The 13,333-nt window shown below is 42.4% G+C and overlaps 1 protein-coding gene across 7 annotated transcripts in view; it reads right to left on the reverse strand.

Moving 5' to 3' along the window:
- PRKAG2 (protein kinase AMP-activated non-catalytic subunit gamma 2) overlaps positions 1 to 13,333 on the reverse strand; it is a 265,492-nt gene that overhangs the window by 20,589 nt on the left and 231,570 nt on the right. For all 7 annotated transcript variants that reach the window (XM_038559767.1, XM_038559766.1, XM_038559768.1 and 4 more), the window contains 2 exons: positions 7,453 to 7,534; positions 6,324 to 6,382 (listed from right to left, as the gene is read on the reverse strand). In XM_038559767.1, the coding sequence (XP_038415695.1) occupies positions 6,324 to 6,382; positions 7,453 to 7,534 (141 nt within the window). The remainder of the gene's footprint in view (positions 1 to 6,323; positions 6,383 to 7,452; positions 7,535 to 13,333) is intronic.

Consider the following 13,333-nt stretch of genomic DNA (forward strand, 5'->3'; position numbering starts at 1 on the left):
GGGTCCTAGGTGGTCAGTGAGGTCTATAATGCTGAGCGGTAGGGGCACAGGGGCCATAGGAAGGAAGGACAAAAGGTTCAGAGATGAATTAACAGATTAAACAGATGAATTAAACAGCTGCCAGACCACACTGGCTTTGATGATAGGTGACGGAAGGATAATAACAGTGGAGAAGAAAGCCTCACCGAGGATAAGGGAAGATGGTGTTTGTTTTATTTCAAGTTCCGGGTAGTTCACATACTATGTAGCACTGGTTTCAGGAGTAGAATTCAGTGATTCATCACTTATATACAACACCCAGTGCTCATCCCAACAGGGGCCCTCCTTCATGCCCTCCCTCATCCAGCCCTCTCCCCAACCTCCCCTCTGGTAACCCTCAGTTTGTTCTCTAGAGTTAAGAGTCTCATGGTTTCTCTTGAGCGTGCGCTCTCACTCTTCTTTTTTTCTACCTTATGTTCATCTATTTGCTACCTTATGTTCATCTATTTCTTAAATTCTATATGTAAGTGAAATCATATGGTATTTGAGTTATTTCACTTAGCATAATACTCTCTAGCTCTTTCCATGTCATTGCAAATGGCAAGGTTTTGTTCTTCAAGCATGTGGTTTTTGACACGGTTTACAGGTAGCACCTCTAGGTCTGGACCTCACTTAGGAAGTTCTGAGATGATGGCAGTACTCAGCTGAGCAGAGGCTTCCCGGCTCTTTGCCTGCACAGCCCCACAGGCCTTGAGCTGCAGGCACCAGGGTGGTGCCATTCCACTAACATGAGCGTCTGTGTTTGGCCCTGGGATGATGGGAAGGGGGATGTTACACAAAGATGAGTAAGACCCAGTCCCCACCTCAAAGAACTCAAAATCTAGCAATCTATACACTAACAATGAAGCAGAAGAAAGAGAAATCAATGAATCAATCCCATTTACAATTGCACCAAAAACCATAAACCATTTAGGAGTAAACCTAAACAAAGAGGTAAAGGATCTGTGTACTCTGAAAACTACAGAACACTTGTGAAAGAAATTGAGGAAGACACACACACACACAAATGGAAAAATGTTCCATGCTCATGGAATGAAGAACAAATATTGTTAAAATGTCTATATTACCCAAAGCAATCTACATGTTCAATGCAGTCCCTATCAAAATACCATCAACACTTTTTACAGAGCTGGAACGAACAATCCTAAAATTTGTACGGAACCACAAAAGACCCTGAATAGCCAAAGGAATGTGGGGGGGGGGAAAAAAAAACAACCAAAACCTAAAGCTGGAGGCATCACAATTCCAGGCTTCAAGCTCTATTACAAAGCTGTAATCATCAAGACAGTATGGTACTGGCACAAAAACAGACACAGAGATCAATGGAACAGAATAGAGAACCAGAAATGGACCCTTAACTCTACGGTCAACTCATCTTTGACAAAGCAGGAAAGAATATCCAATGGAAAAAAAAGATAATCTCCTCAACAAGTGGTGTCAGGAAAATTGGGACAGCCACATGCAGAAGAATCAAATTGGACCACTTTCTTACATCATACACAAAAATAAATCAAAAGGGATGAAAGACCTATATGTGAGACAGGAATCCATCAAAATCCTAGAGAACACAGGCAACTTCTTACCAGACACATCTCCAGAGGCAAGGGAAACAAAAGCAAGAATGAATGACTGGGATTTCATCAAGATAAAAAGCTTCTGCACAGCAAAGGAAACAGTCAACAAAACCAAAAGGCAACCTACAGAATGGGAGGAGATATTTGCAAATGTCTTATCAGATACAGGGCTAGTTTCCAAAATCAATAAAGAACTTAACACCCAAAAAACAAAACCTCCAGTCAAGAAATGGGCAGAAGACATTTTTTCCAAAGACGACATACAAATGGCCAACAGACACTTGAAAAAAATGCTCCACATCACTTGATATTAGGGAAACACAAATCAAAACCACAATGAGGGCAGCCCGGGTGGCTCAGCGGTCCAGCGCCCCCTTCAGCTCAGGGCATGATCCTGGCGACCCAGGATCAAGTCCCACATCCGGCTCCCTGCATGGAGCCTGCTTCTCCCTCTGCCTGTGCCTCTGCTTCTCTCTCTTTCATGAATGAATAAATTTAAAAAATCTTTTTTTTTTTTTAAAAAGAAGAAAAACATAGCTTCTTAAAAAAAAAAAAAACAACAAAAACCCAAAACTACAATGAGACACCACCTCACACCTGTCAGAATGGCTAAAATTAACAAGTCAGGAAATGACAGATGTTGGCGAGGATGCAGAGAAAGGGGAGCACTTGTGCACTGTTGGTGGTGATGCAGACTGGTGCAGCCACTCTGGAAAACAGTATGGAGGTTCCTCAAAAAGTTAAAAATAGAACTGCCCTACAATCTAGCAATTGTACTTCTAGGTATTTACCCCAAAGAATATAAACATAGTGACTTAAAGAGGCACGTGTACCCCAATGTTTAGAGCAGCGATGTCCAAAATAGCCAAAATATGGAAAGAGCCCAGATGTCTGTCGACAGATGAATAGATAAAGAAGATGTGGTATAGATATACAATGGAATATTAGCCATCAAAAATAATGAAATCTTGCCATTTGCAACGATGTGGATAGAACTAGAGAGTATAACACTAAGTGAAATAAGTCAAAGACAAGTATTATATGATTTTACTTATATGTAGAATTTAAGAAACAAAACAGATGAATATAGGGGAATAGAGGGAAAAATTAAGATAAAGACAAAGTGAGGCAAACCATAACATATTCTTAACTCTAGGGAACAAACTGAGGGTCGCTGGAGGGGGGAGCAGGAGAGTGGGCATGAAGGAGGGCATGTGAGGTAATGAGCATTGGGTGTTATACGCAACTGATGTATCACTAAATTCCACCCCGAAACTAATAGTACAGTGTATGTTAACTAAATTGAATTTAAATAAAGAATTTTTAAAAGTTCATTTCCGTTTTGTGGACAATCAGCCATAGAAAACTTTACAAAGGCCCTACAAAATCTTTCAAGTGTAAGTTCCCAATCTCACTGAAAATTCAATAGGAATAAGGTTGAAAATAAGCCTGGAGATCACCCAAAGGAGAATTAGCAAGTGCAGAATCAATAACACTAAAGCCTGAAGATGAACGTGCTATCAGAGACTGGTGGGATGGTGTCAAGTAGCCTGATGCACACGTGACTCAAGTCCCAGAAAAGAAAGAATGAGATAGAAAAAATTTTTGAAGAAAGAGTAGTCAGAAACTTCCCAAGTTAGGTGAAAGACCAACTCAGAACATCATGGAAATGCAGCATCCCTGAAGCAGGACACATAGAAGGGAAACCAGATGTGACCTCTGGTGATCAAACCCAGAGTGAAAGAGACAGCTCTTGAACCAGAAAGAAATGGTGTATGATCCAGAGGAGGGAAGGATAAAAATTTCTATTCGCTTCTCATCCAAAGCACTGGGAGGCCAAAAGACAGTATTACATCTTCAAAGTGTTAAAAACAACTGTTAAGTCAGTTTCCATAAAATGGCAAAAGTGTTCTGCAGGCATAAAGATGAAATCATGACACTGTTGGATGAACAAGAGCTGTGACGGTTCATCCCTGTGTGACTGTGTGACATGGACAGGGGTTCCTGGGACCTTGAGCGCCAGTGGCGGCGCACCAGACAGTGGGGAGAGAGGTACCAGGAGCCTTGGCATAAAAAGCTATGGATGCCTTTTAACTCGTTTTGTTTAAAATGAAAATAAGGGCAGATGAAATAGAACTATATTTTATGTAAAAAGTTCAGTATTCACTCCAAATAGATTGTGTTAAGTTAAAGTCGACATGGAAATTCCACATTCCAACCAGAAAAGTTCAGTGCAGAGAGGTATGGGTAGTATCAATGGAGCTCAATTGGCTATGATGGAAGGGACAGGACTACAGTAACCTCCAGCTGCAAACAACTAGAAAATGGGAAAAAATATGTGCAACTATCTTCAGACCCTGGACAACAGGCAGGGCAGGACTGCCACTCCTAGGGAGAAGGCAAGCAAACAAACCAACCCCCCAATCACCACATCTCTCCCCAGGCTGGGCAGCTGACCCAGCCAGGGCACAACACTCCTGCTGAGTTAGGAAGACAGAAACCAAAGTCTGGGTGAGATGGAGCCAAGTGGAATTTGTGGGCAGAAAACCAGACAGGAGGAGCTATCTAGAAAAGAGAGAGAAGGCGGTGCGGAGATCTCCTTGAATTTTTGACTGAATACTAAGCTGGGTGTGTCCGGTGAAGGACACGAGGCCAGGCTAATACTCACACTGAAAGATGTTGCATCTTGACCAGACAGAATAGAATGGAAAGTCCTTGCTAAACCACCAGAAAATTCCATGGAGATCCCAGGAACAAGTGTTGGTGAGAATGTAGAGAAAAGGGGACCCTCATGCATGGTTGTGGGAATGTAAATTGGTGCAGCCACTGTGGGAAACAACAGACTTTCCTCAAAAAATTAAAAATATAGCTATCGTATTAGCCAGCAATTTCACTCTGGGTATTTTTGAAAAACAAAACAAAATTGCAAATACTAATTTGAAAAGATATATGTACCCCCATGCTCGCTGCAGCATGATTTACAATAGCCAAGATATGGAAGCAACCCAAGTGTCCATTGATTAGATGAACAAAGATGTCACACAAACACTGGAATATTAGTCATAAAACAAGAATGAAATCTTGCCATTTAAATGCAACAATGTGGACAGACATAGAGAGTATTATGCTAAGTGAAATAAGTCAAACAGAGAAAGACAATTATGTAATTTCACTTACATGTAGAATCTAAAGAACAAGTGAATAACAGAAATATAGATGCAAAGAACAACTGGTGGTCGCCAGAGGGGTGAAGGACAAGAGAAACAGGTGAAGAGGACTAAGAGGTATAGACTTCCAGTTATAACGTAAATAAATCATGGGAATATAGCCAATAAAATTGTAATAACTTTGTATGGTGACAGATGGTAACCAGACCTATCGTGCTAATCAGCTTGTGACATATAAAAATATTGACTCACTTTTGTACACCTGAAACTAATATAATATTGTATGTCAACTATAACTTAACGAAAAAAAGAAAAACTTGGGGCTGTATCTTTAGCCAACTACTTTTATAGAAATTTTGATTTAATTAACTACTGCTGAGATTTTTATTTTATTTTTTTAAGATTTGTTTTAGAGAGAGACCATGTGTGCAGAGGGAAAGAGTCTCAAGCAGACTCCCTACTGAGCTTGATCCCATGACCCTGAGATCAGGACCTGAGCCAGAACCAAGAGTCAAATGCTCAATGGACTGAGCCACCCAGGTGCCCCTTGCTGAGATTTTTAGTAGGGGTTTAGTTGCGTTTTATCAAAATATATCCAGTTAATAATCATACTTGTGTTGATTTTGCTAGTTCAAAAGCAGACATATGACTATCATAAGAAAACCAATACTCCCCTGCATTTGGTAGTATTTAAGAAATCAGATATCTCGTATGAAATAAATATGGGATACTTACAAGATCTTTGGTAAAATTTAATTCTAAGAGTTCTGTTTTATTTTCTTATTTTATGGAGAAATTTAATAATTGGGCAGTATTAACCATTACACGTAAAAAAGAATATTAAAAGGTAAATGTCTTTTACCTTTCAGATACCCAAAATATACAATTCTGTCCTTGCCCATCCTTGCCAAAAAGGCAGAAACATAACACCCTCCCACCCCTAAACAAAAGCAATCAACTCCCCAAACCAACCAAAACCAAAACTCAAACAAGCTGTAAAATCACAAAAATCACAGCATTAGATAAAAGGCCATATGTGGTTCTCAAACTAAGCTCTTATGAAATAGCTGGACCAGAGAGTTCTCCCACTAAAGTCAGCCAGCAGCAATCTTTGTAACTGGCAGAAAAATATCAAAACTGAATTTCTCCAATTTTAAGTTTTACTTCTTTAACCATACATAGAGTCCATATAGTTCTTGTTTAAAAAAAAAAATCTAGGGGGGGGTCAGTGCATGAAGCTGCATGCAAATCGACAGGCCTGGGGTCATAAACTTGGTGGTATTTTCATCTCGAGAGAGGCCGTCAACAGCCACTGGGCCAGGGTGGTGTGAGGGGTTGCCTTCACCCATGGGCCCATGCAGTCACAATACTGCAACAAGCCCAGGCTGCTGCTAAAGATCATAAATTTAGTGACTGATTTACACCGAAGTGCCCTGCACATTATATATATTTGTAAAAATCAACTACCAGCACCACCACCCCTCTGCACATATACATAAATATATACAGCTCCAATGACTGTCATAGAGTTTCTGGCACTTACCATGGGTGATTTATAGTATCTATGTAGTATATTTATGAAATCTGTAATTGTTAGCATTCCTGGAACAAAGAATTATATGTTAAATATAAAACTGAAAAATTTCATATGATAAGCAAACCTGGAATAGTTTCCAGAAAACCTTCTAAAATATACTTTAAAAGTATATTACTTATATATTATTTAGGACTATTAGCCTGTTAATTATCTACAACAAACTAAGATAAATTTCGCTGAAATTAAACCTGACACTAAGTACAAAGGAATCAACCATAGTATCTGGTAATTCAATGTTAGAAAGCTTACTAATATAAAACATCACAAAAGACTTGCAGCTACGTGTAAATAATTTAAAATGCTTTAAAATAAGGTAAGGGAATTCCAAAAGCTTTAGACACATGACACTTCTGGGGGCACTGGATTGTTTCCTGAAAAGCACTCTACAAACCTTGGTTCTTTATTTACTTAGCACCTATTTATTAAGTGCCTACTACGTGCCAGACGCCAGGACTACATAGATGAAGATAAGAAACTTGTCCTTGAGGAAACTGTCACCTAGAGTGGGAGGCAGACATAAACTGGTGATTTCAAAATAATGTGATGCACCCTGGGAGAGACAACATCACTGTCTGCTATGATCTGTGAGATGAGAAATGATGGAATTGAGGATATTTCTGATAGGAGAGCAATGATTTACCACAGGCATCCATCACATGTACATCACTTCATTTGCACCATCAGTAAGGTGTCTGCCAAAGAAGCGGGGATTGTCTTCAGGCACGGACACGTGAGCAAAAGAGGCCCAAAGTCAGGTGTCTGGGCACAGGGTCCCCTGCACACCCTGTTCCCTACGCTTGTGGGAACTGGCAAAGGCACGTAAGCTCCTTCAGGGAGCCAAAAGGGTACTGAATCAAAAGAAGCTGGAGAAATATGAAAAAGAAACTCAGTAGGAATATGTAAGTGTTTTGAATTTCCTGGTGACTCCCACCTTACCCAGGACGTAAAAGCCATAAAGTTCTTCAGCTTGGCAATATGTTTTCGAGGCTGGATTCCAAACCAGCACCAATTAGGATACCTTAGGCTTTCTTTCAGGTTCCCATTTCAGATTCCTCCCCAGGCCCACGATGCTTACCTACAAAACTTTGTTTCTTACTCTCCCACAGCGGCGCTGCTCGAACACCATTGGCTACTAAGGCAAAGAAGGCCTTTTTCACCTAAAGACAAACAGAAACAAAAACATAAAGTCCATTATGTCAGGGGGAAAATACCTTCAACTAAAATACCCAACCAGATCTTACCAATTATCTTCAATGTTTGAGCTTTTTAGTTTAAGAGGCTAAAGTAAACTGAATTTACTAACACTGGTAAAAATGCTTTTGTATTACATATATATATATATATATGATTTTATATATTTCTTTGAGTGAGAGATCACGAACGGGGCGGGGTAGGGGCGGAGGGAGAAGCAGGCTCCCGTCTGGGCAGGGAGCCCAACGTGGGGCTGGACCCCAGGATCCTGGGATCATGACATGACCTGAGCCGAAGGCAGATACTTAACCAACTGAGACACCCAGGTGCCCGCTTTTGTATTATACATAAAGGCATATAAGGACTGGAAATTTTTTGAAACTGAAACAACACAATTAACTTCAAAGATTTTTATCTCTAGATTTTGTAGACATAGACTGGATATAATTAAAACCATATAAAAGAATTACACTTCAGTTTAATTTCTCCTATGTGTGGTTATTAGTTCATGTGAAAACGCTTAAGTTACACCAAGATGAGCTGAAATGATAATCTGTCTCTCCTATGTTCAATAACAAAACAAACAAGTGTCCTTTCTCACGTCCTGGAGGCTGAGGAAGAGGTTGAGAGATGTAACATACGTGCACTTTTGTATCATGTGGAGACAAACATGCAGCGTGTGCCTGTCGTGGGTCGGGCTCTGTTCAGGCTATGTGCAGGTGTGGGGTCTCTGTGAGCCACCGCGACAAACCCCCGCTCTGGGCGCCAGGTGTATGTGGTGTGTGGGGTGTGGTTGTTAAAAACCAGCAGCTCAGTGCTCAAGATAACTCTTTAAATACCCAGAGCAAACAGACACAGGAAGAATGTTGACCTTTATTAATACTGAAGAAATGAAGACTAAAGCAAGGTCAAAGTATCATTTAGAGCTATTAAATAGGCCAATATTGTTCAGTTACAGCATCTAATGCAGGTAAAGCCACTGGTGGCATTGGACATCATTAGGATATTTTCTGAGCCACAGCTTGTATCAAGAATCACAAATCATGTAGTCATCCTAAATTTTAGGAGTAGGAATCAAAGATGTTCAATGTGGCATTATCTCTAAGATTGAAATTGGAAAAATATATGCCCCCAACAAAAAATATATTAAATACTGGATTACCAATGGGAAAAAAGTATCCAATTGTAAAACCATATTAAAGTAAAAGAAAGAGGGTTTATGGCAGTAAGAAACACAGACTATAAAACTATACATTATAATTACATAAAATGTCTTTAAATGAAAAAGGTCAAAGAGAAGAAAAATTAAACTATATTAAGGAGCTGGGACAGTGACAGTGTTTCTTTGACAAAATTTCAGTGTGGTATAGTTTTCTTTTTAACAAGAAAGAAAAGGGTTCTTCTCTCTCCCCCTGTATTCCAAACCCCTGCTAACTTAAGAACAAAGAAATGAGAGAATTACAGGAACCCAGAGCTTCTTATGTTGCTTATGTAACTAAGTGGCACCCAGGGATGGTGGGCCCATTTGGAAGGTCTGCTATTTCGACCTGAATGACACTCCGGGAAGCCTTGATTGTAATCCTAGAAGATATCATAAAAAGAATATGGGGGAGAAGTCACAGATAAACAGATTTTATTTTAATTAACTTATGATTTTATTTATTCATGAGAGAGGCAGAGACACAGATCCTCCATGGCACCCTAAGTGACCACAGCTGCCAAAAACCCATCCCAGAAGGTTGCAAGTCTGCCCAAGATGAAGTAACTAGAGAAGCTGGATAACACATACAGATCGCTGTTTGAGAGCCCAGTGTGCACCACAGGAGCAAGATTCGAGAAGCTACAATTCCCCAGAGAAGAGCGGCCTGTGACTCAAGCTCCACAGTCATTTTGGGATTTTTTTGAATCATCTTCAAACGAGAATGTTAAGGCAAGGAGAATGTTAAGAATTTAACGTGAAGGCCAATCTCATTTAACGTGAAAAGCTCCATCACCTCTGCAAGAGAAGGTAAAACCGACGAACAGGAAGGAAAACACTTGAAAGTAAAAAACCTCCCGCTTCTTTTCAATGGGTGAGGGCCAGACCAACTAGACGCTTCCGTGGGCTCAGGGCCTTGACCCTCTCTGAGCCTCCGCGATTTAAGTTACAAAACAGGACTAACAGATAATGTTTTCCTCACAAGTGACGACGCAGACCAACTGGGCTTGAACGTGAGGATATTCAGCACAGTGCCAACACCAAGAACGGAAAGAACAAATGCTCTACTTTTGCACCCTAGAGCGATCCGACCAGAAGCCGATGGAGAAAGACTCACGGTTTTCATTTCACCCCCGGACACCGTTGACCGGTCCATATGTGGTGGAGGGAGTCCCGGTGCTGTGCTCCAAAGACCCAAGACAACACTTCGAGGTGGGCGACACCCACCCAGGGTGCCCTGCGCAGAGCCGGCTGCCCTCAGCATCACCAAGCCTTCCGACACCTGGCTTTCTCACACCACATGCGTGGAGCTGAAGTGCAATTTAAGACTCTCCTCAGAAAATTCTTCACAATTACAGAAGGCACAGGGTGTTACCAATTAACCAATAAACAGGATAAAAAGAAGGCTGGCACAATCGGGTTCCAATGTGCAGGACAGAGCTCTCCCCGTGGGGGCCGAGTACCTGTGAATACTTCAACTGGTATGCAATTTGCTCAAAGTGTTATCAGTTTTAAAATTTACTTTTTCATAGAATTTCCAAACAACTAAATGTGATAATTAGGAAAGTAAAAGATGGCAAATACAATTTTGATGTAGAAATGATTTTTTACAACAGTAAGCTCTAAGAGATTCTAACGCCTAACACCAAGTAGAACATTTGTGTTCCGAGAAAATGGGAATCAGGTTCCTCTCTGAGGCTTCACTGCTCTCTATATGGTTTTACCCCGATTTTCAGTAATTAAGTGGGGCTTTTAAAATTAATGCTGACGGACAGCTAAAGCTCTATAAAACTGTCCCAATTTGGCTTCTTATTGGATTTTTATACCAGAGCTTGTCCAGTGGATTTCACACTACCCGAGGCATCTCTCTTGTCCCTGGGAGCTGCGTGAGGGTGTCCAGCTTCCAAGGTGAGGGGTCCAAGACCTCCACTCTGACATGGTAAACTGGTTGATTTTTTTTTTTTTTTTTTTGTGCTTCGATGTCATGAAATTCCTTCTCCTTCAAGTGAACTTACCTTCAATTCTACCTGTTAAAACTCAGCTGACCTTTACCTTCTAACTCCATAAGCAAACCTCCCCGTGTCACTGAGGTCAGAGTGGACCCTGCCTTCCCTCCTCTCACCACATCTCATTCGGCCTGTTACCTCGGCAGTTTCCCTTGTGTCTCCTTCGGCTTAAAAATGGCATAGTAAAAACATTTCTGACAACTCTTCCCCTTGAAAAGTCAGCCCCAAGCTACAGGGCATGGAAGCTGGAACTGGGATGAACGGGGGAGGGCGGCGGGAGAGAAAGCAGATGCAGGGAGGTTAATGAGTGACAAAGCCTCATAGGGGTGGGGTGGTGGCAGGGGGCCCAGACCACTCCCTGGACCCTGAAGTCCCAGGGCCAGTAAAAAACAAGAGACTTGTTTCAGATCAGGAAAGAGCCACAGCCACCGGCTACCACCACCAAAGGACCATTTTCTGGAGAAACTGCTCTGTAACTGCAGCGTGACGGATACAGATGCCTGGGCGCCACCGATGAGAAAGATCAGTGAGGCCCACCAAGAAGCCCCCTGGTGCGTCCACATGCGGTCTTGGTGCGCACCCGTGATTACCAACAGGAAGCCAAGACTCAGCAGACCCCTGACAGGACCCTAAACGCGGAGGCTGCACAAGCTCTGGCTATAGTTCTATAACCCGTAGGGATAAGAAAACAAAACAAAACTTCCCCAAAGCAGAGCCAAAAGGCAGAGAGGGCAGCCCAGTGGCTCAGCGGTTTAGCGCCGCCTTCAGCCCAGGGCCTGATCCTGGAGACCTGGGATAGAGTCACACGTGCCTGTGTCTCTGCCTTTCTCTCCCCCACCCACCCTGTCTCATGAATAAATAAAATCTTTAAAAACAAACAAACAAGCTCCTACCAAAAAAAAAAAAAAAAAAAAAAAAAAAGCAAAAAGAGAGACAGGATACGAATATTAAAGGGTCAATTCAGGGAGCCCAAGACCCACTCCTGGAAGTCCCAGAGAGAGGAAACAGTATGAGGATGATTACTGGAGATGGGACTCAAGGAACAGACCCAACAGGCATGGGCACTGGGTTCCAAAGGCATATGGTGTGACCAGCAGGAGGAGTACAAAGGGCACAATGAGGCACATTAGTATGAGATTCTGGATTACCAGGTTTAAGAGAAAATCTCCAAATTTTATAAATTTTATAAGAGGGAAAACTCTTATAAAGCTGGAGAATAGGGCAGCCCAGGTGGCTCAGTGGTTTAGCGCTGCCTTCAGCCCAGGGTGTGATCCTGGACCCCACGTCGGGTCCCTACATGGAGCTTGCTTCTCCCTCTGCCTGTGTCTCTGCCTCTCTCTGTCTTTCATGAATAAATAAAATCTTAAAAAAAAAAGCTGGAGAATAATTTTTAAAAATCACAACTGATTTCTCTTTAATACCTGCATCTAGAAGCAATGGAATGATGCCTTCAAAATTCTAAATAAAAATTATTATTTTTTAAAAGATTTTATTTATTCATGAGAGACACAGAGAGAGAGGAGAGAGAGAGAGAGAGGCAGGCAGGGACACAGGCAGAGGGAGAAGCAGGCTCCAAGCAGGGAGCCCGACGTGGGACTCAATCTGGGGTCTCCAGGATCAGGCCCTGGGCTGAAGGCAGTGCTAAACTGCTGAACCACCTGGGCTGCCCTAAAAATTATTTCGTTATGGAATTCTATACACAGCACTCTACACAGTGAGTATGAGACATTGAGACACTTAAAATTGCACACAATTACCTGCCATGCATCTGTCCCTGGGACATATGAGGGCTTCATTCATATGCTGGAGCCCTCACTCCCAATAGTGATGGCATCTGGAGGTGGGGCCTTCTGGAAGCGATTCAGTTTAGGTGAGGTCATGACGGTGGGGACCCCACGATGGGATTAGTGGCAGAGCTCTGGGCTGTGAGGACAGTGAGAAGACAGCCATCTGCAAGCCAGGAAGGGAGTCCTCCCTGGGGACCCCAACCGACCACCTGCTCCATGCAGGGCTCACAGCCTCCCCACTTGTGTGAAGTAAATCCCTGCTGCTTACACCCCCCAGGCTGTGCTGGTGTGTCACGGTAGCCCAAGGGAAAGTCTACAGGAAAATCTGTTCCCCCGCAAAAGAGGGAACAAATCAAGGAAGCAGAAAGTATGTGTTCAAAAGACAGGGGCTGCAATGAAGAAGTGGGATGTAGTATCCCCGGCCTCGGGAGACAGCGATGAGCAGGCTGGGGAGCAGAAAGACCACGGACCCAAAGGAGTGGCTCCAAATGGACCCGAAAACGTGTCCGACAGGTCTGACCTCCCAGAAAATTCCATCAAGAAGTTTGGAAGGCGTGGAAAGGCATAGATGGTCAAAATAAAAAAAGAGTTCTAAACTCCAGGAGTAATACTGAATTGCGCACAAAGGGAAACATAAACATAACTAGTCTCCGCTAGGCTTGGCAGTGACTAAAACTGACAACTGTCAAAATAACGACAGCAGGCCAGGAAAGACTTCACGGCCACCAGAGCCTGGCAACACCAGAGAGGAGGGCACAAAGGAGGCGACACAAG

Source organism: Canis lupus, chromosome 16 (assembly GCF_011100685.1).
Source record: "Canis lupus familiaris isolate Mischka breed German Shepherd chromosome 16, alternate assembly UU_Cfam_GSD_1.0, whole genome shotgun sequence".
In the NCBI taxonomy this organism is placed as follows: Eukaryota; Metazoa; Chordata; class Mammalia; order Carnivora; family Canidae; genus Canis; species Canis lupus.